The sequence below is a fragment of the Corvus cornix genome, chromosome 20 (assembly GCF_000738735.6).
Source record: "Corvus cornix cornix isolate S_Up_H32 chromosome 20, ASM73873v5, whole genome shotgun sequence".
NCBI classification, from domain to species: Eukaryota; Metazoa; Chordata; class Aves; order Passeriformes; family Corvidae; genus Corvus; species Corvus cornix.
In genome coordinates, this window is record NC_046349.1 from 2,604,743 (window position 1) to 2,631,406 (window position 26,664).

Here is a 26,664-nt window from a genome sequence, read left to right on the forward strand (position 1 = left end):
TTTAAACCTGAACGTTTTCATTTCAAAGCGAGATCCCGCTCTGACCAGAGACTGTAAAAATGACATCGTGGGACTCGGTGGCTGTGGCTTCTCAGCAGCACCACATAGCACACAAGGTAAATTTAGAAATTAAAATATTCTCTCCCTTGCAAACAAGGTTGGTGACACGAGACCGAAGGTATTGGAGGTTCAGACTCTTCCAGGGCTGTGGAGTGTTCCCAGCAGTGCAGTGAGGTCCAGGAAAACCCTCCAGACTCAAATGTTCCCTCCTGTGCATTGACTTCCACCCTCTCAGATTGGAGCTGCCAGGTGGGGAAATAACAGCAGCTGTTGCTTTATTCCCAGAAAAAACAGGAATTTTTTTCTGGAGAGAACACCAGCCAGGACTTTCTCACGGACACGCCAAACCCTGCTGGCTTGCTCAGGGGCTTGTATCGCTGTCCCCGTGTGGTGGGGGGTAATCTCATTAGCACGTGGATGAATGGAAAGACCAAAGGCCAAGCAGTTTATCCATGCCAGCAGGAGATTCGGCTGATGGCTGCGGTGCCCAGGAGCTGCTCTGTGGCTCCCGTGTCCCCAGGTGAGCGCAGGGAGAGCCGGCCGGGCATCCCCAGCAGCTCCCAGCTCCCTCCGGAGACATCCCTGCCCAGGGCCTTGACCACCGACCCCTCCTGGATGCCACGAGTGATTTTCCTCTGCCAGGAGAGTTGGCAAAGCTAATGAATATTCACAGAGTGTTTAAACGCTAATTACCGATGGCTCAGCTGAGCGAGCAGCTTCAAAACCGCAGAAGTTTCATGAAACAATGTTTTTGTAAAGTTGTTTCTGGCTGTGGCGTTTTTGTGGCCTGGGATCGCTTGAAGGATTTTAGGCCCAGTTTCAAGGAAAGCAAAGTCCACACGTGCTTCTCCTCCAGCACTGTATTTGGATGTTCCTAACCCTGAAATGCATCCGTGGTACCTCCTCCAGACACCTACAGGTATTTTAGACCCAGCTTTACGTCCACCGGTGGAGACAGTAGATTGTTGCTGACCACCCACGCCTCCACTGGCAATACTCACCCAGTCAAACTTTAACACTCCACCATGGACCCAACTAAAAGATTTCAGGCATTAAGGTAATTCTGTATCTGCTCCTTTTTCCATGGTATGCCTCCACCACAGGACTCAATGTTCTGTGCAGCATTTGCTTGTTGGAATCTGAATGTGGTTCCTCACAGGGAAGATTATTCCCTCCTGTATTCCTCTGCGTGCACGGCAGGAACCACTGTCTCCTCTGTGATCTTTGCATTCTCTTTTTCCCCCCGCTGTAGAACAAAAAGCTGTTTTGGCATCTCTTAATTACGGCTTTGTGGCTGGCAGATCATCTGTTCACCTCAACCTTTATTTCCAGTGACAGAAAGCATCCGACTGTTCCACTGCTCTGTTGTGATCCCTCTTGTTCCAGTTCACCTGCCTGTGAGTCAGCTCGGGGCTCTGCACCCACTGTACTTCCCCATAAATTAGTAAGTGATACCTTGGCTTCCATTGCAAGGGTCTTTCAAGACTAATCTGTGCATTTTTGTTGGTGTTTCTTCCAGCTGTTTCTCGTTTACCACAGCTGGCATCTCGTTTCAGCCTCGCGGTGGAACACAGACAATCCTGACACTTTGTACAGCTAATGCCTTTCTTTTTTTTTTGATCCATGAATAATTTTCTCTGCCACAGTAGCAGCTCTCCCAGAATACTAAAAGCCACACGCTCTCCTGTAACCATATCAATCCAGCTCTGACGTGAGTCGGAGAGCTGCAGCGCTCCCGGTGATGTCAATGCATGATTCCGACATGTTTTCCTTTATGCTCCCAGATCCAGGGCTCGATCTGCTTCCCTGAGAAACAGAGAGGTGGCTAAGCTCCTACAGACTCTGCTGTAATTCATCCAGCCTTGCAATTTGCACTCACACACACTGGGAAGAGCCACTTTGCTCAGCTTGAAGCCCTGAGGATTGGGAGTGGGTAAATCCTTGTATCCAGCACCCTAAATAGGGTGGGTCATTACTGATGTTCCCTTTGGATCTCCTCATCTTGTGGCCCAAGTGAGACTGACGGCTCCAAGAGCTGCCTCCACCCCAGAAGCAGAATCTGCAGAGGCAGGACGGACAGTGCATTGAAACTAAAATTTGTCAGGTTTTAAATGTGGGAGAAGATGGGAAGGAAACTCCTGATCCATGGAAGAATTTTGTTACTGACATTTTAGCGAACACCACGCTCAATGTTTCCCTTTAAAACTCTCCCTCAGCCGGATGGGATTGATGCACAGTTGCAGGCACACCTGGAACACACAGCTCACCCAGCCGTGGCTGGGCTGCAGCACCGTGGTGCAGACGAGGCTCTTGGGTGTTCTGACCCTTCAGAAACGTGAGGTGAAGACAGGAAACCTCCCTTGCTGCACAGCTGCAGGGTCGTGTCCTGCTGCTTTGCCTTTGCAGTGGGTGATGCACTGAGGAATGGCCCTTCTCGTGACACCAGCGGGAATGCTGCCAAGATTCCTCAAATGTATTAATGGCAAAAGGCAGTGTAAAAATAACATCAGTGGGTTCCAGGATGGCGGTGATGATGTCCCCTCACAAACAGAGACACGGACATGGCAGAGGTGTTTAATGCATTCTTTGCTTCTGTCTTCAACACAGATGATGGACCAAGGGGGGTCTCAGTGCCTGGAGCTGGAGGATCAGGACTGTGAGAATGATCAATTCCCAGTTGATCCTGAATTGTGCAGGATCTGCTGCTCCAGCTTGATCCCTACAAATCCATGGGGCCTGGTAAAATTCATGCTCAAAGAGCTGCTGATGTCATCACAAAACCTCACTCAATAATTTTTGAGCAGTCTTGGGAAACCAGACAGGTGCCAGCAGACTGGAAGCTGGCAAATGTTGTCCATGATTCTATGAAGTTCCTTTCCTGTGTATCAGCTGAAGAGATTGCAAATCACAGCTATCCTCTGTCCCTTCAGCCCCTTCCCTCCTGTACCTCAGCTCTTGCTCATCCCACCCCATCACTGCCTTGCCCTCTGAGGACCAGGATTTCACTCCCACCTCCAGCTGCTCCTTGCCATGTCCATGTCTACTCGTGTCTCTTCAGTGTGTTGCAAAGACAGAATGTGAATTTTTTTACTAAGCTTCACTTCCAACATGAAACTGTTCCTGGAAAAATTACCACGTGTGCAAACACAGACACCCAAAATGTGGGTTAATGCATCTGAGCCGGGGTCTGATCCTCCTCGAATCCCTGCAGAGACATTTGCTTCATCCCAGGGAAGGTATTTCAGACAGTTCAATGAATCACACTCCAGGAGAGCTTCTGACTCTGAAAGAAACCTGGGGGACTCATTCAGGCCCACCCTGGGTATCACTCCACAAAGCTGGCTTACTAATGTGCTGCATTACACCTTTGGAATGTTTCTAACAAAATACCCAGGCTCGGTACTTAGTATTTTTATAGTCTGCAGTCAACACTGACACTGCCCTGCACTTGGGAATCTTATTCTTGACTTTGGCTGAAAAACCTGTTTTTTCCAGTGAGAATTTTTTTTTTCAAGGACTCTGTAAGCTTCTATCTCTTAGAGACTTTTTGTAAGTCAAGAAGGGCGCTGTCTGTACTCAGTGCCTCGGCCCAATCTCCATCAGGGCAGGGGATTTCTCCTTCTTTGCTCTGTGTTCCCAGTTTTTTTTGGCACTGAAGAAGTCACCTGAATGTACAGTGACTGGGTGGCCTCAGTTTCCCCATGGGGAAGAAACATCCTCTAGCACTAGGGGAGGTACAGGTTGGACAGTAGGAAGAATTTCTTCACTGAAAGGGTGGTCAAGCATCAGAACAAGCTGTCCAGGGAAATGTTGGAATCACTATCCCTGGGAGTGTTCAAACCCCATATAGATGTGGTGCTTTGGGACGTGGGTTAGTGGTGGGCATGGCAGTGTCAGCTTAATGATTGGACTTGATGATCTCAGAGGCCTTTTCCAACCTAAATGATTCTATGATTATATGAAATACTTGCACTCCTGTTCAGTGATAAACACAGGGAAGAAGTGAACTAGGAAAAGGTTTCTTAGAGGAAAGAGTAAGTCCAACCTTCCCTGAGCTAATGCTGTGTCCTGTAACTTTGGCTCCCAGCTTAGACAAGACTGACATGTCTGTGTGAGGGAGCATCAAGCTCCCAAGGTCTGGTTGCAATATGTATTGATTTTAATGATCCACATTTTTGAATTACTGTAGATGATGGACTACAAAGAAGCCATCTTGCTACAGCCATAATTGCAGTTATTCCTCTAATTTGTCCCTGGTGAACCTTCAATGTGAGCTATAACTGAGGTCCAGTTATTATAATTCATGGTGTACACAGCGTCTGAGTGTGCCAAGTGATCGATCAGGTGCTAAAAATGTTACTGCTTGTTTCCTCACACCTATTTACAGTGCTCAGGTGGCAACAACAACACAAGCACTGCAGCAATGTAAATACAGTGATTTAAAATCATTGCAAGAACCCCACTCCCAAATTGCAGTAACCTCCAGCCAGATCCACTTCTGTCCATGCATCCTCCAAGGACAGCTGGTTAACTGAGTTCAGCATCACCCAGGGAACACAACAGAAAAAAAACTGGTTGTAATAACTAAAACCTCTGACCAGTCACGAGCAACAGTAAAAATCAACATGAAATTCACGGGCACCAGCACTTCCAGTGCAGGGCAGGACTTCTCAGTGAATGGCTCAAATAAATCAGCATGGCTGAATTGCTGCTGACTGCACTAAAGCCATTGTACTGTATATGACTTTTCTACTTCAATGAGAAAGCAAAGCAAAAGGGAATGAAGCAAACTGTCACTCAGGAGAATTCCAGCTCCCATCAACCATTATGGATCAGGAAATCCAAATTGTTGAAGGGGCCTCAATTTAGTCCTGGATTTTTGAGGCGTAAGATGCAAAGCATAAAATCAAGAGGCAGAATTGGCAGAGAGAGAAGTTCTCCTGTGCAGGCCTGAAATCGGTGCACAACAGCCACGTGTACAGACAGGCACACACAAACCATCCCTTGCATGTGCAAAGAGCCCAGGAATGCAGCTCTGTGTGATCCTAGCAGATCCAGGCTCTATTCCATCAAATTCTTTGGAAATCCACACCAGGGAGGCTCTATCAGGCTGCATTTCATCAATGCTCTGCGACTGTGAGAAGCCAGAGAAAAACCCCATTTGAAAGAAGTCCCACTTGCTGGACTTGCTGGCAGAATTCCACACGGGAGCCCTTCCACAACCAGCTTAATGTTACAGATCTTGACTGTAAAACGAGTAGCCACGGGGTTAGCAGGGGAAAATGTTCACCTCATGCTGCTTAGCTACACACACATCCCGGGAATCAGCAGTGGAATTGCTCTTCCTCTTGGCATCAATACAATCTCCTCATCAGGGCAGAATACTCCGTGCTGAGCTTCAGCTTCCAGCCCTCCAGGAACTGGATTTCTGCCTTGTAAACCAGCACGGCCATGGCAGAACTACATGTGCTCGATTATAAAAGGAGGACTTTCAAAATCAGCCGTACCCCAGGTGGGACAGGGATGTCTAATCTGCCTTGTGATATTCTTGGGACAAGTTGTAGGGATTCCTGGCACAACCAGGACTCCACAGTTCAGTATGTGCTGTGGTGGAAGGATTTAACCCCGTTTTTTTTCTGTCTTGGTCTCTGCTGTTTGGGGTTTAATTCTTAGGGCAACTCTCAGATTCTCTGTAGATGTCATAGAGCATCTCCTGGCCTCCATGAGGGGGCTGAAATTCTGGTGGAACAGGCAGATGACGAAGAAGAAATGAATCCCCTGAGGAGACAAAGCTGAGCAAGAAGTGCTGGGTCCTCTCAGTGAGCTGATGGGATGGAGGCAATATGAGGACCCATAAGTACAGATCTTTCTATCCTTCAGCCTGCAGTGTGGAGGCCTTAAAATTAACCTTCTTCTTCACTTACAGCTGCCTGGCATCTAAGACACCCCAGGAGAGCCCTGGAGTAACTTCTTGGGCCATGAAGACAATTCTGTCACCAGCAAATATTTGCTCAGTATCCACAGAAGCTCTGAGCTCCACAATGTGGTTCATTTCTGGACCTTTCACCTCCAACATCCCACACAGGGGCCTAACTGTACCCTCAGCTCTGTTAGAGGAAGAACAACCCCAAATGTATTTTCTTATGGGGCAGCTGTAAGGGGAGTGAGGCTGTGGTAGCCACAAATCCTATCATAGAATATCCTGAGCTGGAAGGGAGCCACAAGGATCACTGAAGTCCAGCTCCTGGCACTGCACAGGCCAATCCCAAGAATCCCACCCTGTGCCACCATGAAACAAAAGCTTTAAAAGGATCGGACTTCCCAAAAGAGAGAATTAGCCGACATTACCAACCAAACTGACCCCAGCTGGCTGTGGAGGCTGAGCAGTGACCTGCCTCACCATGCTGGGTGAGGGGTCAGGCACCTTCCACCTCATCGAGGTGCCAAGACATGAAAATCAAAGCTAAAGCTCAACTTCAGTTGCTGATCCCAGCTTTGGGTTGTGTGGGGGACAACTGGGCAGGGACTATGTCCCAGCTATCCCATTTTCTTCTCTCACCAGAACTGGGTGTTCTTGGTTCAGCTCAACAGGAACATGAAAGCTGACAGGACTTGTTTTGCAAGGGAAGTCATTTTCCTGCAGGTAGACGTGCCTCCTCCTCCCCCAGATTAATGCCAACCAGATGGCCAACTGTCTGTAGACTGCTGCTAAAAAACACAGGCTGAAATAATCCGAGAGTGCCTAGGACAGACACAGAGAACTGATTTAGAACTGGAAACGTGCCACGAGAAAGCCCAACCAGCGTGAAACTTGGAGCTATGTGCGGGATTGTCTCCAGCACTGGGCAGAAACCTTCTGTGGTGGAGCAGGTGGGTTGGCAGTGGCAGATGGATGTTTTGCACCAAGAGCACAAAACCTGTGCTAACAGCTGGAGCTGGGCTCTTCCAGAGACCAGTCCTGCACGTGCAAACCAGGCCCACGTGGAAAGTGCACGTTCAAAGAGGTGGTTTGCAAAGGCTGGTCTGTCCCAAGGGCCTGGCAGCAGTAGGAATTGCAAAAAAGGTACTGGGACAGACCTTCTCTTTATGCTAGAGAAGGGGATGTTGATGAGATGTGTTAAAAATGTTTTGAGTAAGAAGGAGTTACTAATACTATGAGGTTTAATTTGGGAGTGTGCCCAAATCTCCATCCCTACCCTGTCAAGGAGAAGAGGATCCAGGATTTGGATGCAGAGGAAAATGAGACATTGCTTGCATTTCTATGTAACAGTGGAGTCACAGTTGATGCAGTCACTGGTTTTTAACAATGTTCTATGGCAAAATCAGTATGTGTAAACTGCTCCCAGGAGCCCAAAGCAGAGATGGTCCCATTCCACCACACCTTCCCTTCTGGAATAAGACATGATACAGGTGAGATGGGACCTGGTGCTCCCAGCTTCAGATTAATTCCAGCCAGAAATCAGCTTTGAATTTACTGCAGGTAACAACAACGTTCACCTCTCCACCAACGCACATTTTAACATCTACTACAGCAACTCCCCATGTTTTTGGTAGATCCATAAGCATTTAAAAAATGTGTTTTTGTCATTTTCATTTTCACCCTCACTCTCAGCAAGTCGCAGAGTTTATCCCCACCTGTGTGGACAAAAGTATTCCCTTTGATTGCTCTGAAATCCCAAATCTCAATTCCCATGACGTTTCCTGATGTAGCTGCTCTCACTCGTGTATCCCATGCACTTTTATACTTTCAATTATTTTATTTGCCTTCTTCTCAAACTGAGCATCTGCCATCGCAGAGGATCTTTCCATACCCATAATCATTTCAGTTTCTATTCTTTGAGCCTTTTTTTTTCCTCCCTCTTGCCTGAGACCGGATGACCATCACAGAACAGAGTGTACAACTCTCCAAACCATCCCCCTCCATGAGTTTATTCTGTTCTCTGGCCCCTTATCCCTGCACAAGGTTTTTTGACGTACTTTCTGGCATCAGTCCAGAGCACTGCAAGCTTTATGAATAGTGAATATTTTTCTCCTCAACATGCATTAATTCCACATTTATCAATGCTGAACAAACTGTCTTTGCAATCTTGCAGTCCATTTCCCTCCTATGCTTACATCTCTGTGAATTTCCTTTCTTCTGTCCCAAATATGTCCAATTTCTTTGTGTCACCCTCCAGTTTTATCCCTCACTGCCTACATTCAGCATCGTTAATACAAAAGCATAAACAACAGAGTATCCAGGGTAATGAGAAAACCTTGAGAGACCCCCACAAATCATGAGGTGCCCAAGCCCTCAATCTTTTTTTAGTGTTTGCCAAATAACATCAAGAACGGAAGAGATTGGCAAAAAACACTTCTCCTCTACAGAAAAGGTCCTGGGTCAGGGCAGCCACTCCCTGGTACTTTGCTGGTCCCTTTTTTTTGTGGCAACACCTCAAATTGCCCTGATTTCATCCATGTCTGCCTCAGGAGGAGCACAAGGAGAAGGAATGTTCCTCCCAGTTTGCCACTTCCCCTTCCATCAGCTCCACTTGCCCTGCTGCCCCTTTCCACAGGGACCAGACAGGTACCCATGGGCAACAACCACGTCCCACACAGCCCTGGTGGGACAGGACTGCCCATGTTGGCCACTACAGACCCACCTTTGGACTCTTTTAACTCCAAATTGATACCCAGGCTTCGGACAAAAAGACATTGGGGTCAGCCCTGGGAAAAGGAGCAGATCCCACTCCCTCCAACAGCGCTCTGGTATCCTACAGCTGCCTGCTGCAGGCTCCAGGACACCTCGATCCCTGATGAGGAATGCCCACCGCAGCAGAGATAAGTGAGAAATATAACCCCGGCGATTCCCGCGGATGTTGAAGGATTGCAGCAATACCCGGCTCCCTCCTCACACCGCCCTCAGCACAGACCAAACAATTTCCGTGGTGTAAACGGGAGGTTCCTAATGGGATTCTGCAGCACTGGGAGACAAATGTAAGAGCCCGGCAGAGCATTAAGGAATGCTTTGCTGCCAGCAGAGCCCGAGTGAAACACTCGGACATATAACATTACCAACTGGCTCGCTGCCATGCATCAGATGCAGAAACATTTTTCTCTTTCTGTGACAAGCTGCATCTGTAGCAATCATTATAATTTCTCTTGACATTGCATCCCACACCTCTTCACAGAGGCAGGACTCAAGTAGCTCTCTTCATTTAAATGGTAACTTTGATTTCTCGGGGCTACAGGGATGTGAAGTGGTTCAGCCTGTACCACTCAGAAGCAGGGGCTGCCGGAGCTTTTTCCAGGGTGTGCTTCTCACATTCAGAGCTTTCAGTCTTCTGGAGTGGGATCTGAATTTGGCAGCTGGACCTTCCCAGATTCACACCCAAAATGCAGGTAGAGATTGGGAGTGTTTGCTGGAGAAAGGGACATGTGCCTCAGGATTGCTGTTTGTGTTCTCCCTTGCTCCGCACCATCACTCACACTCACAGCAAACCCCGCCGAGGCCACTGGCAGGGGGAAACTCCTCTGAAAGGGCTGGGATTACCATTTCTATTTACCAGCTGAGGAAATCTTACCTACCAATTAGGGACCATTCCTCTTGTCACTCCAGCGCTCAGCCGAGTGGCTGATGTGGCTCTTTGATCTCCTCATTGCATAACAAAGCCTGTTACAGCCCATTATTTTTATTGTAAGCACTTTCTGTTATTTGCCTCTAAAAACAGCTCCCATTTAAACGACACAAAAAGACTCACTCAACGTGCACACACCTACAGCAGTGAACAGTCATCATAACTTCTACAGCTGAAACAAAAGCCGTGGAAATTTCCATCCTTTTGTGCTCTCCTGCCCGGGGCGGGACGGGAATGGCACCGACACCAGTCACTGCAAGGCCATTTGGGGCTGAAACTTCTGGAAAAGCAATGGAAAGCAAAGCACATGTGTGATTGGGAATGAACCTCAAAGTTACACAGCCCCTCCTTGTCCGGGGCAGTGAGTAATTGTTGGAGCAGGTTAATGCACCCTGGTAACATGTTAAGGGGAGGCCAGTGACAGCTACGAGATAAATATGATTGAACGAAGGGATAAAGGCAATTAAAGATGGGCTGCAACATTGATCAAAATGCGTAAGATGGATGACAAAGAGTTGCCAGACAAGCTACTTTGGTTTTTCTTCTATCAGAGGTGATGCTGGTTAAAAAGTGGCAAAAAATTGTTCTATTTACAGCTGCCTGCTGCACTTCAAAGAAGACTTTATGTCGCATTATGATGTGGGGTGTGAACACACGTAGGAACGTTAACACTTGAAGGTGCGGCAGAGGTTATGATGAAAATTAAAACCCTTCACTTGTCTTTTGGAGACTCTTTGCATTGGCACAGGCCCACAGCCACCACATCTCATTATTCCCATGGAAATGAGAAGACAGGGGAGAAGCAGGGGCAGAAGGGACAGCAAACAATGGTGGCATAGGGTGCAAGCTCCAGGAGGATGCAGGGAGCTCCATCTCTTTGGCAAAACCACCTTCCTTTCCTCACATTAGGCTCTTGCTGTCAGTGCAGAGGTGGCAATGAAAGCTCAGCTTTGTTGGCACAGTCTGGGAGCAGGAATGGGAGGCAGGAGAAGGTGCAGAGACACGTGCCTTGGGGATTATTCCTGCCTGGAAATGTCTCAGTTTTCCTGTGTGTGACCCAAACAAAAACAAGTCCTCGGATGACCTGCACCATTGGGTCACATGCACAAAATAGGGCACAAAGGCTGCATTTTAGGGAGGGTGAAGCAGCTTCTGGTTAATCAGCTGAGAGAGGGCTGAGTACATTCAGTGAGGAGCAGAGGAATCACAGAATGGTTTGGGTTGGAAGGGACCTTAAAGCTCATCTCGTTCCACTCTCCTGTCATGGGCAGGGACACCTTCCACTAGACCAGGTTGATCCAAGCCCTGTCCAACACTTCAAGGAAGGAGGAGGATCCTGCCTGCAGCTCTCACATGAACCTTTTGCAGTGCTGGCACACACACAGCCCTGGCTGCTGCATAAACCCAGTTCTTGGATAGCAGAGAGACCCTGGAAAGACATCACTGTTATCTTTACCTACTGTTCCCAAAGGGATTGGGATCCCCAAGGTTCAAACACGCCTAAAACTGTTGCACCAAAGGCAACCAATCTTTAAGCAGAGATGTTCTGGCATCATTTATCTCATGCTGCAACTAAAGGCAAGACATTTCACAATGCCCCAGATTAGTCAGCACGGACAAGGGTAAGCCCAACACTTTCTGAACATTATCTGTTCCATATTTTTATCTTTCCTCATGCCAATTTTGACATAATTTCCTGTGTTTTAAAAAATTATGATAGGGAGGAAGAAGATGGCAGAGATGATCCCACAGTACAGCAGAGCCCAAGAAGCTGAGGAAAGCCCATCCAGGCACCAGCCCCAGCTCCTGGGGCTGAGGTGACAAATCCTCCGCCAGGAAATGGGGAATTGCCCATGCTGGGCCACTCTTTCCCTAAAGCCACGTCCCAGACTCCAAAGGGGCCACTCTTTCCCTAAAGCCACGTCCCAGACTCCAAAGAAACTCTTCCAAATCTCTAGTTCATTTTGAAAAGCGTGTTCTCATTTGTAGGATTCTTTTGATGCAGGCAAAATGGATTTTTAACCTCACCCAGGAAAATTGCTGAAGTGGGAATTTTTGCTAAGAAGGAGAAAAAAATTTCACCCCAAAGATGGATACAGCCTAAACCTAAAGGGTTAAAACTGGGCTAAGAACAGGCATCCACCTGCATGTCTCCACACTAGAGAAAAACACATTTGAGATCAGTATCAGGTCTTAAAAAAGATCCATCCCATTCCTTGAACATATTTACTGGAGTTATTTGATATTGTTCTGAAAACCTCCTTCATGCTGCATTCATCTCATCTGCTCCCGTAATTCAGAGATTTTATTTTCCACTATGTTTTTAATTTACATCATGTTTTATTTATACCACTGTCTTTTATGAAACCCCAAATTTCAAAACTGACACAGGCATTACGCACATGAAGTAGACTCCTTATTATCAACATGGCAGAGGAGACAAAAAAATGACAGGAATAAATCTTCGGTTTTATGCCGGCGAGACGTTCTGCAAAGTAAGTGACATTTCTCAGCAATACAAATTGTACATTAAAAGATAATTTCCAGAACATGATACCAGCTCTGGAGCGCGGCACCATTACACAAAGTAATATCTCAGCCGCGCTTTAGCGAGCGCCGCGCTTGTGTTGTGCTTGGCACCGCGACCGCGCTGGGCCTGGTGAGGAGACTTCGGAGTGATTAAGTTTAGTGCACACACGAGAGGCAGTTATTTGGCACGCTGTCAACACGGCGTAATTGATATTTTAATTACACCGCTGATACACACGCACTGCTCACCGCGAGCCTCCTCCTCCTCCCCGGCCTTACGCAAACCGCGCTGATTAGAGCTCCACATGAGTTTGCTTAAGCGCGGGCTTAAGTGCAGGCGGGGCAATATGAAAGTGCTGTAAAAGCAAAGCAAATTGTGTCACCGGTGCTTAATGGCAGCTGAGGCAGGCACAGCACAAACAGGAGGGACCCTCTCACCCGGGGTCTGCTCCGGGATCCGCCTGCGCTCTCGCCAAGGGTGGTATGGCTGATGAGGAGACTCTCGCTGCTGGGACTGTCCCGAAGGTACTGGTTTATCAGAGAGAGTGACCAGCTCAAGGAGAGGAAAGGAAAGCTTAGGAGGATGCATTTCCATGGAATAGTTAAAAGGGGGAATGCAAACAGTGAAGAAGAGATGCTGGTTCATTGGGAGCAGTGGGTACACTTCGGGGTGGAACCCACTGGCTTCTGGCCAAGAGGTGAGTAGTGGGAGATAAGGACCCAGTTTGTGACCTAAAACCAAAAGAGCAGAGGCAATTCTGCAGCCAGACGTACACACACACGCACTGGTTCACTGTGCAGGGCCCTTCCAGCGCAGTACGATGTGGGGCTGTGGGTAAGAGCCCACCTGAATGCTCTCCTGCATCCCCTGCTCTGGGACATAGACTCCTGGAATGGTTTGGATTGGACAGGTTTGGAGGAAAAAAGGCAGATTCCCATGTGAGATTTCCACCCTGGCAGGTGACAGTCACCCTCTCCCAGGCCTGGCAGACCGAGTGACACCTTGTCTCCTCCCTTTCCCTTGTTCAGGGAGAAATCCTTTCATTATCAAGCAAAGCCCACGTTTGCTTTGCTTCACAGCTGTCACAACAGTTCCCTTGTGCGAAAAGTGTATCATGACACCCTAGTTACCCATGTCTCAGAAATGGGATACCCATGGGTGAACCATACTGGTTCCTCAGGTTCACTCCTCTCATGCACAGCCCAGTGCTCATGAGCTCTGCTGTTCTCTGACCCACATCACCCCAATTCTCTCACAGCAGTGCTTGGCAAGGGACTGCTCAGAAGCTGCCTCAGCCATGTGAAAAGAGGGGCTGCTCCTCCACAGGGAGCTTCTGCTGGTGTTCAGGATGACCGGGAAACTGAGGGAGGACCTTTCCCACAGAAGAGGACCTGTATTCATAGGTAGAATTGTTTGGGTTGGAATGGACCTTTAAAGGCCATCTAGTCACCCCCCTGCCATGGGCAGGGACACCTCCCACTATCCCAGGCTGCTCCAAGCCCTGTCCAGCCCTGCCAGGGATCCAGAGGCAGCCACAGCTTGTCTGGGCACCCTGTGCTGGGGTTCTACCACCCTCATTTGTAAAAAAATTCTTCCTTGTATCTAATTTAAACCAACTCTGTGTTAGTTTGAAACCGTTCCCACTTGTCCTATTGCTACAAGCCCTGATAAAAAGTCTGTCCCCATCTTTCTTATAGGCCCCTTTAGGTCCTGGAAGGGGATCTGAGCTCTCCCTGGAGCCTTCTCTCCTCCAGGTGAGCACTCCCAGCTCTCCCAGCCTGGCTCCAGAGCAGAGGGGCTCCAGCCATGGAGCATCTCCGTGGCCTCCTCTGGACTCACTCCAGCAGCTCCAGGTCCTTCCTGTGCTGGGCCCCAGGGCTGGGGCAGCTCTGCAGGTGGGGTCTCACCCGAGCAGGGCAGAGGGGCAGAATTCCCCCTTCACCTGGGGGATGAGCCCAGGGCACGGTTGGGTTTCTGGGCACACATGGCCAGGGCATGTCCAGTTCTCACCCACCAGCACCCCCAGGTCCTTCTCCCAAGGCTGTTTTCGATCTGTTCATCCCCAGCCTCGGTATTCCCAGAGGGATCCATCCACACTTCTGCCCACAGGCAGCAGCTCTGCACTCATACCTCCAGCACCAGCAGTCACTCCTGCTCTCCCTGAGCACAGACAGCCCAGCCACGACACCTCAAACTTCAGAAAACACCTCTCCACACGAGCCCCTTCCTCTGAGAAAGCAAGTTTTGAACGCACACAAGAACAATTTGCTCTTTGATTGGGAATCTTGTCTCCCAGGTTCCGACCTGGAGCGAAATTTTATCACAGAGCCCTCCAGCTCGGGGGGAGGCGCAGAGGGAAGGGGCTTTCAAGTGAAAATGCCAACAGATACTTAAAGCCAGAAGCGTGTGTGGGTGTTGCTAAATTAAGCTCACAAGTAGGTGGGGCAAATGCCTTAAACGAGTTTGTGAAGGTAAAATAATGTTCATTAAAAATAGAAAAACAACTGAAAAAATATCCTTTGTATTCAACTTCACACTCGTACATCATAATGTTCCAGTAAAAGCCCATTTTCCCTTGAGATAATAAAAGAATTGAATTTTTCCTTATCGGTCATCTATTTTTCTAGCTAAAGCTATTACTCCCTCTCTGTGGTTGCCAGGCAACAAGAAATATTAATAGCAGCTTTTATTAGCTTAGCTTTAGCAGTGGAGTACCAGAATGAGAAAATGGAAAACATAAATGTGTTACATAAATCTTTCAACCTTTCAGGGTTTGTGTTAGTCTCTGTTTTCATAATGATTTATTGAAGTGATGGTTCATTTATGAGAAAAAGGAGTGTGAAATAAGAAAACGGAACATTACCCTGAAGGACTGTTTGAAAATAAATAATTATAGGAGGTGAAGAAAAGCTGTTTAAAACCATTTTTCTGAGTTTTATAAAATTTAAAAAGACATATTTCTTTCATTTATTGCCTCTGAGAAAAACACTAGCAGGGAATTGCAAACAGGGCTCTGCTTAATACAAAGAACCCTTCATGTAGGGTTGCGTTATTACTATTTTCCACCTCATGTTTGGGAGTTTAGTTTTTAAATACTGAACCACTAATAAGCAGAAAGCCAAATTATTCAAAACCTTAAAGCTCACAGCACAAAATTGCCAGTGAAAACTTACCCAGGACTGAAACAAGGGGAACTCAGGGAAGTTTTTGCTGCTGGTGACCTGACCAATGCTCTTGTTGGTTTATTTATTTATAAAGGCTCTCCTGAAGAGTGTGAACTTGCTTTGAAGGGCAATGCTGCCTGCACACTGCACTGGGATATGGATTATTTTAAATAACTTATTTTAACAGGCAGTGATTCAAAATTATGGAAGTATTGATGCATCGGAAGTATTTGCCCACAGCACATAAACTGTTCTGCCCACCAGGATCATGGATTTCCAGCGGCCTGCAGGAAAGACTGGCACAGCTTTCTTGGCTTTTGTGACAATATTTAATTGACATAACAAGTTTTTTTACAACGAGGATGGTAAAAACTGCCACAGGTTGCCCAGAGCAGCAATCCCTGGAAGCGTCCCAGGCCAGGTTGGATGGGGTTTGGAGCAATCTGGGTTCTGGTTTTGCAACCTTGCCTGCAGGACAGCCTCCCTCAAAGCCTGAGGAGCACCAGGGGGAAGCTTGTCCTTGGAGCCCTACAGCATCCCGGGAATGCACATCCCAGCCCTGGGAAAGGGCAACTTTTCCATTTCTCACATGGGACACAGGCAGCTGGGTTACTGCTGGTTTGTTTTAGGGCTCTCCTCTCTGTTCCACACCAAAGCCCCGTTGTGTTGGGGAGCAGCTCTTCGAAGTCAACTGAAAACTTCTGGAATTTCAGGGTGGCACTCACCTTGCTTCTACAATTCACCCCCATTTACTGTTTTACTCTCTCACCTCTACCCAAAGGGGTTCCACAGCTCACTGGAAGTGTGACATTTTACACCGTGGATATTCTTTTTGCCTCGGAGGATTTTAAATATTTTTCAAATAATTTCATGCCACTCAACAAGCTGAAACAAAATCTTTCCTCCTTGCACCAGCTTACTGTGAGCAGAAAAAAGTCATCCCAGTGGGCTGAAGGAAATGTTAGAGCCTCCAAAGGAGTCACAAAGATCTCTCATCATGAGAAGCAATGGGAAGACGTGGACACAAGGAGATGTGTCAGTCTCTCCAGCCAGCTCTTCAAAGCTCATGTTGGCTCACAAGAGCAGCCACCTGCCCAAAATGATGCTTCCCATATGCAGAAATACATGGCTGTGCCCACATTGCCCCTGGCCACGGCAGAGCAGGAGGGAGCAGGGTGGCTGCTTTTTTGGACTGTGTAGCTGCATCCTGTGACCAGGCACAGTTGTGGGGTCCTGGAGCAGTGCTGGGGGCGCTGGGCAGTGCTGTCCCACCAGTCAGGGGCTCCTGGCTCCCCCCACCCCAGCACTGTCCCACCTGATAAGCAGAGGCACCTCCAGCCCTCCTGGCTGCTGTCCAATACTCATGGAAATACGTTTGTGCTGCGTTGGAGATTCCTGGGCTCTGACCTTGAGCGCCCTTTGTTTCTGTCAAAAATGTTCTGCCAAATCCACTCAGAAATCTCATTTGTTCCCAGCAGCTCCTTAACCCAGCGGGAACCCACCTCACCACTGATCCACAGCACATCTCTGCCCCCTCCCTTGCTTTCCCCACATCCCCAGATTCTGGCCCCAGTGTGATCCCAGCCCAGCAGGACTCCCTGTGGATCCCTGGAAGGCTCAGCTGCTGCTTGTCCACACTGTAACACTGCTGGGATGTTCACCATGAGCAAAGTTATTCTCTTCCCAAGGAAAACATGGTTTTTTCCTCTTTGATCACTTTCCCTAATTACTCCCATTTCTCAGTGACAGTCACATCTCTCCCATTTTCTTTCCCTCCTGCCATTCCTCCTCTTTCCCTTCTTTTCCCTTCCTTTTTTTCCCATAGAAAAAGAGAGATCAGTAGAGGAAAAAACTAACCCCCTGCAGTAAGAATTGTCTGTTTTTTTCTTGTCATCAACACAAAAATTAAAAATACCTTCCCCAAATGTGCCAGCCCTGCCCCAGCCCTCCCCCACCCCCTTCCAGCAGTTCTTCACAGATCACATCCTGTGCCATCACTTTGCCTCCTCTTGTCCATCCATCCCTGCTTCCCTGCTCTGCAGCTCCCTGCACCCCAATCAGGGATTGAAAACTCCCTTAACTTCTAAAAACTCATGGCTGGGGGAAAAAAAAGGGAAATAAAGTGACAGAAGCAGCAGTGAAGAGCCATGACACAGAAATGTGGAGCTGGTCCATGGGCAGATGCGGGTGGGCAGGGTGGTGGTGTGGAGGCTGCTCTGGGTGATGCTGCTGAAGGGATAAGGAAGCAGAAGTGATGCTGGATTTGGGGTTTCCCAATCAGGGCACAGCTGCTTTGCTGAAATGAGGGTCTCCATCTGACAGCCCATGGGTGAGCTGGAGCCAGGAACAGGGGCTGGCACACAGCAAATCCACCTTCACTCCCCTGCCACAGGAATTTCTGTGCTGACTAAACTCTCTCTGAGTTGGTCACCTGCACAATGGGAGCAGCAGACTAGCTCTTGAGAGGCACTGGGAGGTTTAATGCAGTCTGAGGGTAATGTCAGGGCATCCCAGGACAAGAGACACATACAGGGGACAGCAACCTGCACCTGGATTTTCTTTATTCACTTCTGAGCTCTCAAGAAAAAATACCAATCCTATGGCTCCTGGTAAGTCCTGGCTCATGTCTTATCAGCAGTTAGAGATTTGTTCTTTTTTTTTTTCTTTTGTGGCTTAAAAAACCCCTAAGGCTCAAGTTACATTTTTAGAGCAGAAGTCTGACCAAAGTCTAAACATTTTACCATGAATTGCTTGTTGTTTGTCATTGTATTCAAACCAACAGACGTGGCAACCAAGGCAGGAAATGGCTGTGTGTGCAAAAACCTGTGTGAGCTGCAGCAAAGAGCAGCAAGGGAGGAGAGAGGCTCCAGCTCCAGCATTTGCATGAGCAACGCTGGTCCTGGAACAAACACAAAACCTCTGCACGCTGAGCCACCTGCTCCGTGCTCTGTGCAGGCAAGGCTCACTCCCAGACTGGCCTCCCATCACTGCCTGGGTGAAATAATCCCTCTCTTTCTGCAAGTGTTGGCAAACACGCCCCAGAATGGTTTGGGTTGGAGGAGACCTTAAAGATCATCTCATTCCAAACCTTCTGACACAGGCAGGGACACCTTCCACTGTCCCAGGCTGCTCCAAGCCCCATCCAACCTGGCCTTGGGCACTGCCAGGGATCCAGGGGCAGCCACAGCTTCTCTGGGCACCCTGTGCCAGGGCCTTCCCACCCTCACAGGGAACAATTCCATCCCAATATCCCATCCATCTCTGCCCTGTGGCAGTGGGAAGCCATTCCCTGTGTCCTTTCCCTCCAGGCCCTTGTCCCAAACCCCTTTCCTGCTCTCCTGGAGCCCCTGTGGGAGCACTGGAAGGTGCTATTGGGTATTAACCATATGAGTTTAAGATGTGCTTTCTCTCCAGGACTTTTCTGTGCCCTCACGTGCATGTGCTGCTCCCCTCAGCACTAACAGGAGCTGTAGGTGTGCTCTGGGACCAACGCTGCCATCGTGGGCTGCTGCTGGAGGAAAGGGAGACTCAATTTCCCACCAAAAGGAACAGAAGGTGTTCCTTTTCAGTGGAAAAAAGGCAGGATTTAATTCTCACCTAAAACTGCAACACAGCTCCCTTTCCTGCTGGGACCTCTGCAGATGTATCACAGCTCCGAGGGTTTCCAAAACTGAACAGTTCCAGTTCACTCTCAGCTGGGAAATTCAGGGTTCACTGGAGTTTTTTTATTTTTGTGGTAAGGGGCAAACAAATCTTAATCTCTCTATTCTACGTTTACAGCCCACTAAGGCCCCTTCTTATCCTCTCTGGCTCAGCCCTGATTTATCGTCACCACGCTGCATTTGTAAAACAGTACCATAAAGTAAGAAAGAGAACATTTCCCAAGGACTACTCCAAAATAAATTATTTCAGACGCAGAGAAGCTGCTTAATAAATCCCCCTCTTCTTTTTTTCTTTAGGTATTTTAGAAAGTGATTTATAAGTGCAATATCACCTCTCAAAAATGAGACAATCAACACAGGATAATATTATCATGTTATGAAAATAGGGGTCAGGCAAAGGGGCTGTGCTTTAAATTAAACCAGGGAAAAATATTTCATCTGAAATTGACTCTTTCTGTCTCAGAAATGAATGTTTTAATCACCTAAGAACCTAAAAGGTAACACAGAGCCCTAAGTAATATTTAATTCCATAGAAATATGCCTCTGTTCAATATTGATGGGCAGAACATGATATTTCTCTTAAACACACTAACAATGAAACTCAGAGACTCATCAGTACTTCAGAAAGCCTTGGGATTTTCCTAGACTAAGAGATAATATCCCATTTAAATATTTAAATACCAATGCCTTTCAGACCCTTATCTATTCAAGCAATCAACACCAAACCAGGCAGGGCCAGGCTCCCAGCCATGCTCTTTAAGTAAAATTAACTCTGTTTGATATCAATGTCATTCAAAATCAATGATCTTAGAGAAAAACAATGTCGAAAACCAACCACAGGGCTAACGCTGCTAAAGAGGAAAATGGTATCAAACAGCAGCAGTGTTAATTCAATATCACTGTCAAAATCAACTCACAGCCTTTCCTCAGTGCTGCTGATGCAGAAGCATCAGAAGGTCTAATTAGCCCTGGAGTTTCTTCCCAGAGCTTCACTTTACTTCATTATCCCAGCCTTGTTTATCCCTGCAGATGAGTCATTCGAACCTTTGCAAGGTATCCCCTTCCCACGGCGTGAGCCAGGAGGCAATTTGAGTTTGTGAGTGCGAGGAGGGATCCTGTTCCCCCTGAAATCAATAGGACAGCTTTCCCTTCAGGGAGCACCCGTGCTCCTCCTGCTGGTGCCACCGGTGCCAGCCTGGCAGTGGGACAGGGGTGGCAGAGAGGAAGAGAAAGGACACAGGGCGTTGGGGCTTTGGCTTGGGGGGACCCTTGGCTTGGGTCACCTTGCCCTGGGGGATGGGGCACGTGCACTTTGCTCGGTTCAGGGAGGATGCTCCACAAAGGGGGGAAAAGACCCTCGTGGGGAAAAGATCCCGAGTGGTTAATGAGGCTCAGGAGGACCCCAAACTAAGTGTGAAACTGTACCATGAGCACAGTGACCACACCCTCTGCCAACACACCCCGGCCTTGGTGGGCAGCACCAGCTCATCCCAACCCTCACGGCAAACAGCTCATCCCCAGCACCCTTCTTTGCTCAGCTGCCTCCTGGCTGGAAACACAGAGCGGCTTTGGGGAAAGGGACAGAGAGGGGAAAGGCACTGACCGTGGGCAGCTGGCTGGAGAGGAGGTGCCCATCCTGACTCAACATGTTGGAGACCATGATGGCCGGCAGGTCCATGTTCTGGTAGGGATACGCTGGGATCAGGCTGTTCGGAGGGAGGCTGTGGCACAGGGAGTGGTATCCAGCTTCGTGGTCCACCAAGTGCAGGAGGGACGGGTCGGGGAGATTGGGAGGCGTTATGGGAGGGATCTCGTAGTCCTCGTTGCTCTCATTCTGACTGTTGTAGGTCTGAAACGTGAAAGAGACATTTTGCAAAGTGTCACTGCCTTGCTGCTTCAGCAAAGGAAAATGATTGTTTCTCTAAGAAATACAGATTGCAGTGGAAATGGGTTTGTTGTAATAAAAAAGGCATGTCCAGCTCTGCATGCCAGGTTGTAATGAGTTAGGAGACAGGGTGTGAGTGTGGCAGCACTGCACCATCCATCAGGAACACACTGTGAATCCACTCGAGGCATCCCCTTGCTCCCCTCTCCCACACTGCATCCCTACTCGTCTTAAAGCCCCCAAAACCTCAGCAGAAACTTCCACACCTGGATCACAGCCATGGAAGGGCACGGCTGCTGCCTGACCAGCTGCAGCCTTCCTGGGTCAAAGTCTCTCTCTGGGCACCCAGCTCAGCTTTCAACCTACAGCTGGTATTTTGAAGAGTTTTTGTGAGAATTAGAGCTGTAGAAATAACAATTACTTGGGATCAAAATTCCCAGAATTATGGAACAGTTTGGGTTGCAAGGGATGCTAAAGCCCATCCAGTCCCACCCCCCTTCCACTATCCCGGGTTTCTCCAAGCCCCGTCCAACCTGGCCCCAGGGTTGGGGCAGCCACAGCTTCTCTGGGCAACCTGTGCCAGGGCCTCCCCACCCTCAGAGTAAAGCATTTTCCCCTAATACCAAATCTAACCCTGCCCTCTGCTAGGTTAAAGCCATTTTCTCTTGTCCTAACTCCCGCTGAATCCTCAAAAACTCCAGCTACAACCAGGGAGGGAGATTTGGAAACATGGCCATCGCTTTAAGAAAATCCTTTAAAGAAAGCCTGCATGACTTCACCACACATGGAGATTTGTCCTTCCTTATATCCTCTCCCAAATTTCATCTGGAGAAGCGTTCCCTCCCCTCCCTAATAACGCTCCCTCGAGGTGACATGAACATGCAGAGATGTTGGAACTCTTGTCTGCTCCCCATGTTTTCTCATGGCTTGTTTACTTCTAAGCATTCCCATTTATATAAAAAATGTTATTGCACCTGGGCAATCATTTTGACTTCAGACAACAGCGTTTTTTCTTCATAATCTATCCAAAATTACTAATTATCAACACAGAATATAATGAGTCTCTGGCAGAGGAGCCTTATTCTAAACATCTACTATTTCACATATTATTATAGCATATGAAATTCTGATTAGCTATAGTATTATACACATGCTAAAGCTAAATTTCCCAGATCACCTAGTTTCATGGTTGGATTTGGACTTAATACTTGATTTAAGAGCAAAACCCCAGCTGTTTAAAAACCAGTTAAGCACTGTAGGCTTTAATAATCCATTGTCCCAGAGCTCACCCCTGGATTCGTGCTCTTCAGCACCGCAGGCTGCGGGGAGAAAGTCCTTAACAAAATAAAATAAAGCCTGTATTTAACTGGAGTACAGAAGTCAGTGGGAGAGGCAGCAGGGAGCAAGGAGGGATCTGCGGACTGGTGAAAGGGCACTGCCAGGGAGAACCATGGCTCTGAGGGGGTCACTCCTGCCTCACCCCACAACTGGGGCTGGAAGAGGCTCATCCTCTGCATAGCTGAACCCTCCCCCTCCCACCTTCCATCACCCCACTGCAGAAAGAAACAAAAAGAGCAGTTGACACAGCAGAAGGACAGGATGTCATCCAGGGGGACCTGGACAAGCTGGAGAAGTGGGGCTACAGGACCTTAACGAGGTTCAACAAGTCCAAGCTCAAGGAGCTGTTCCTGTGTCAGGGCGATCCAGGCAGGAGCACAGACCAGGAGAGGTAAACATTGAGAACAGCCCTGGGAGAGAAGGACTTGGGGATTCTGGTGGAGGAAAGGCTGGACACGACCCAGCCCTGTGCCCTGGCAGCCCAGAAACCCCCTGTGTGCCAGGCTCAGCCCACAGCGTGGGCAGCGGGGAGGTGAGGGGATGCTGCCTCTCTCCTCCCCTCTCAGCACACCCCACCTGCAGGGCTGCCTCCAGCTCTGGGGGCCACAATGGGACAAGGACATGGAACTGTTGGAGAGAGTCCAGAGGAGGCCACAAAGATGCTCCAAGGGCAGGAGCCTCTCTGCTCTGGAGGCAGGCTGGGAGAGCTGGGGGTGTTCAGCCTGGAGAAGAGAAGGCTCCAGGGGGACCTTAGAGCCCCTTCCAGGGCCTAAAGGGGCTCCAGGAGAGCTGGAGAGGGATGCTGAACAAGGGCTTGGAGAGACAGGAAGAAGGGAAACGGCTTCCCACTACCAGAGGGCAGGGATGGATGAGATATTGGGAAGGAATTGTTTCCTGGGAGGGTGGGAAGGCCCTGGCACAGGGTGCCCAGAGAAGCTGTGGCTGCCCCTGGATCCCTGGCAGTGCCCAAGGCCAGGTTGGAGAGGGCTTGGAGCCACCTGGGATAGTGGAAGGTGTCCCTGCCCATGGCATGGGGTGGGAATGTGATGATCTTTAAGGTCCCTTCCAACCCAAACCATTTGATGATTCTGTGATTCAAGAGCAGGTTCTATACGTCTGACCCAAAGCTTCGTGTTTGCCTGAGATTCCCACTGGCAGCAGGGAAACAGGAGCATGACAAGAGAGACCCCGGGCCATGAGAGCCCTGCACCAACTGTTACTGTTCAGGGGAAATTCAAGCCCAGCTCTTTTTCCAGTCAGCTTCTGTCTAATGTTATGATACAGGGAAGGCAGCGGGCTGAGGGGATGTAAAGAGAGATCCCATTTAATACATCTCATAGCTGGGTTTCCATTTGGACTATGCTCCTCGAGGTACACTGATTCTTTCCCAGTTATTTAAGAGGATTTCACTCCATGCTTTACAGAAAGGGATTTAAATAAATCATCGCACAGCAAACTTGTTCCTCCAGCTGGTTTATTTTGGTATCAGGTATATAAGCAAGTGGCTTTGCTGTACTTAACTAAATTATGTAAAACCCACTCAGAGTTTCCTAAAGCTCTCTTCAAAACTACGAGTCCCCTGTGTTGCTGCAGAGCAGCTCACCCAAGGGCTTTGAGGTGGTTTTGTACAGAGTGCCAAAGCCCCAGCGCCCTGCTCACCCCCAGGCACGTTTCTGCCTCTGTTCTATTCAACTCAGGGGAAAAAAAAAAAAGAGAAAAGAAAAAAAGACCTGTTTAAATCACAAAGCTTTCCGAATAGCTACAGCATTTTGCAGACGTATCAAAATTACAATCAAAGCTGTACACAATCAAAATCAGATTAGACAATATCCAATCAACATAATCAGACTCGGCGCCTGCCAGCTTTCACACCCTGTCGCTACCGAGCTTTCCAAAGCGGGCTGCCCTCCCTCTATGTGTGTTTTAAATAGATGGTCAGAAAGATAAGGAAGGGGGATGAGGCTCGCAGACACTCAGAAGGCTGGGAAAAGAGGTGATTTATTGTCAGCACAGCACGTGTTGACATGTCCACAGTGACAGCTCCGTCCCCACAAGGAGCGGTCTCACACGGTGTGCACAGAGCCGTCCCCTCAACCCCTCTGCAGCAACACCCAGTGCTCCCCTCCACCGCCATGTGGGCTCTGTGGCAGATTATATTTCCTATTCTTATGTTAATTTGAATTAAATTAAACAGCCAATTATACGTTCTAAGGATACATTACAAATTAGATTAGTGGGCTGGTCTGAAGCCATTCATCCCACCAGGACTCCGAGCGCCGAGCAGCTCGTGCTGCTGAATGGCTGCCCATTTACTGTGCACAAAAACAGATCGAGGATTTTCCACTGTCAAACAGATGACAGTTGTTGTGATTACACATTATTCCTCTTCAAATTAAAACACTGAAATCAGCGGAAACAACGAGTCTCCTCTTGCAAACCCTCTCGATGCCGGGTGCTGCTTGGAGTAGGGAAGCCCTGCCTGCAGTGGGCTGGAGGCACAGGATGGAGCCAGGGCCTGTCAGAGAAGCGAGACTGACCCTTCTCTGAGTCCCCCCCTTGCTTTCAGCCCCCCAAATACCCCTGTGCACCAGCTATAGGGGTTGTATAGGATCTAACTGCCCTGAGCACAGCCCCAGGGTTATCACAGAATCATCAAATAGTCTGGGAAGAGACCTGAAGGATCATCTCATTCCAACCCTTTTGCTGTGTGCAGGGACACCTTCCACTAGCCCAGGCTGCTCCAAGCCCCGTCCAACCTGGCCTGGGACGCTTTCAGGGATCCAGGGGCAGCCGCAGCTTCTCTGGGCACCCTGTGCCAGGGCCTCCCCACCTCATAAACCTGGTTCTGCCCCATAATCCCCCAGCAATGGCACAGAATGGCAATGCAGCAGGTACAACCAACCTCCAACAGTAGCAAAATTGTATTTTGAAACAATTTTTCCATCTTGAAATCCAAGTTTGAGCAGGGGTCCCTGCACCATCTCCATCCAGGTGCAGATTCAGGGTCAGAAGGCAGAGGACTGGAGAGGAGGCGATGTGGGGGGATTGTAATGGAGAGAAAGGCTCTGGTTCCTGGCAAGGTGACACCCCGGCCATGTCCAGGACCAAGAAGACTCAGGACAGGTAACTGGCTGCTCCCTCCCAGCTCACAGCACAGGGCTGGGGACACTTTATTCAGAATCATTTGAGGGGAAAGCCAGACTTCCTGAACCTCTGGCAAGAGCAGGGGCTGACCTGCACAGCCAGGCCCCACTGCTGAGCTGCAGGTCTTGGAGTCCCCCCAGTGTGGTCTCCTGCCAACACCGCTCCCACGATAGGGACAACGTGCCAAGATCTCCCGGCCTTGCTGTATTCCCTGATGCTTTTCAGGAGAGGGAGACAGAGATGGACACGAGGCATCCCAAATGCCCGGGGCCTGCAGGAGAAGGCTCTCAGGCAGGAGGCAGCTTTGGGGACTGCTCTGTTGATGGCAGGCAGCTCCTCTGCTGCAAACACAGAGCACATCTGTGGGTTATGGCCTGATGGGCACAGTGAGCCTGCTCGGCCTCTGCCATGGCACTCAGAACAACTCTTGATGTTGCTGCTGCTTCACCTTCTGCTCCTGTGCTGCACCTCCTCCTGGACTGTAAATAAAGCCAAGCCCCCACGAGCTCCCACCAGGCATGCCATAACAAAAGATCCCTGAGCCTGGGGAAGCCTTCCCAGCAGCCACAGCAAAGAGGAGGATGGGCGAAGGGACGTCCAGATGTCTGATTGTCAAGCAGCTCTTAGGGACCAGCTGTGACTCAGCCAAAGCCATGACCATGATGCCTTTTCCTGGTCTTAAATCAAGAGTCAAACACTGTTAGAAGGGGAAAAGGGATTTTACCTTGGTATTTATTTTAAGGATCCTTAGGTGCACACATCCAGTTCATATGCATCGAGATGCACCCTGCCCAATATGCCCCAAAAGGTCTGGTATAACATTATAGGTGTTACTAATTAGCAGATCTATCAAAGATTCCCCAATGAGAGGCTCAAGTGGGCCCCCCTCCCCAAGGAACCTTCCCCTGGATGGTTCTATCTTGGTTTACAGAATGTGTTCTGGAGAGGACCTTGGGGTCTGGGGCACACTGATCCCCAGCTACGAAGCTTCTAAAATGTTGAGTCCCAGCTTGACAAACAAGGCCAAGAATGTAGGCAAAAAGCACTGAGAATACAGAAGTTGTAAAAAGTTATAACAGGGGTATAAAAGAAAAGGCAAAAAATCTTCATGGCATCAACCAAGCCATGTTCTAAAAACCACTACAAATTCTCATGCAGGTGACTCAGCAGGCAGTGACAAATGCTGAGCATGTCTATAAATGATGCCTTTAGCTTCCTCCTGCCTTTCCCCTCCTGGAAGGGGAAGAAAGCGCTGTCCTCCTTT

General features: G+C 48.8%; 1 protein-coding gene across 1 annotated transcript in view; it reads right to left on the reverse strand.

Annotated features, from left to right (window-relative positions):
• Positions 1-26,664, reverse strand: part of TOX2 (TOX high mobility group box family member 2) — a 149,658-nt gene that overhangs the window by 41,179 nt on the left and 81,815 nt on the right. The window contains 1 exon segment of the mRNA XM_039563563.1: positions 20,637-20,882. Within this exon segment, the coding sequence (XP_039419497.1) occupies positions 20,637-20,882 (246 nt within the window).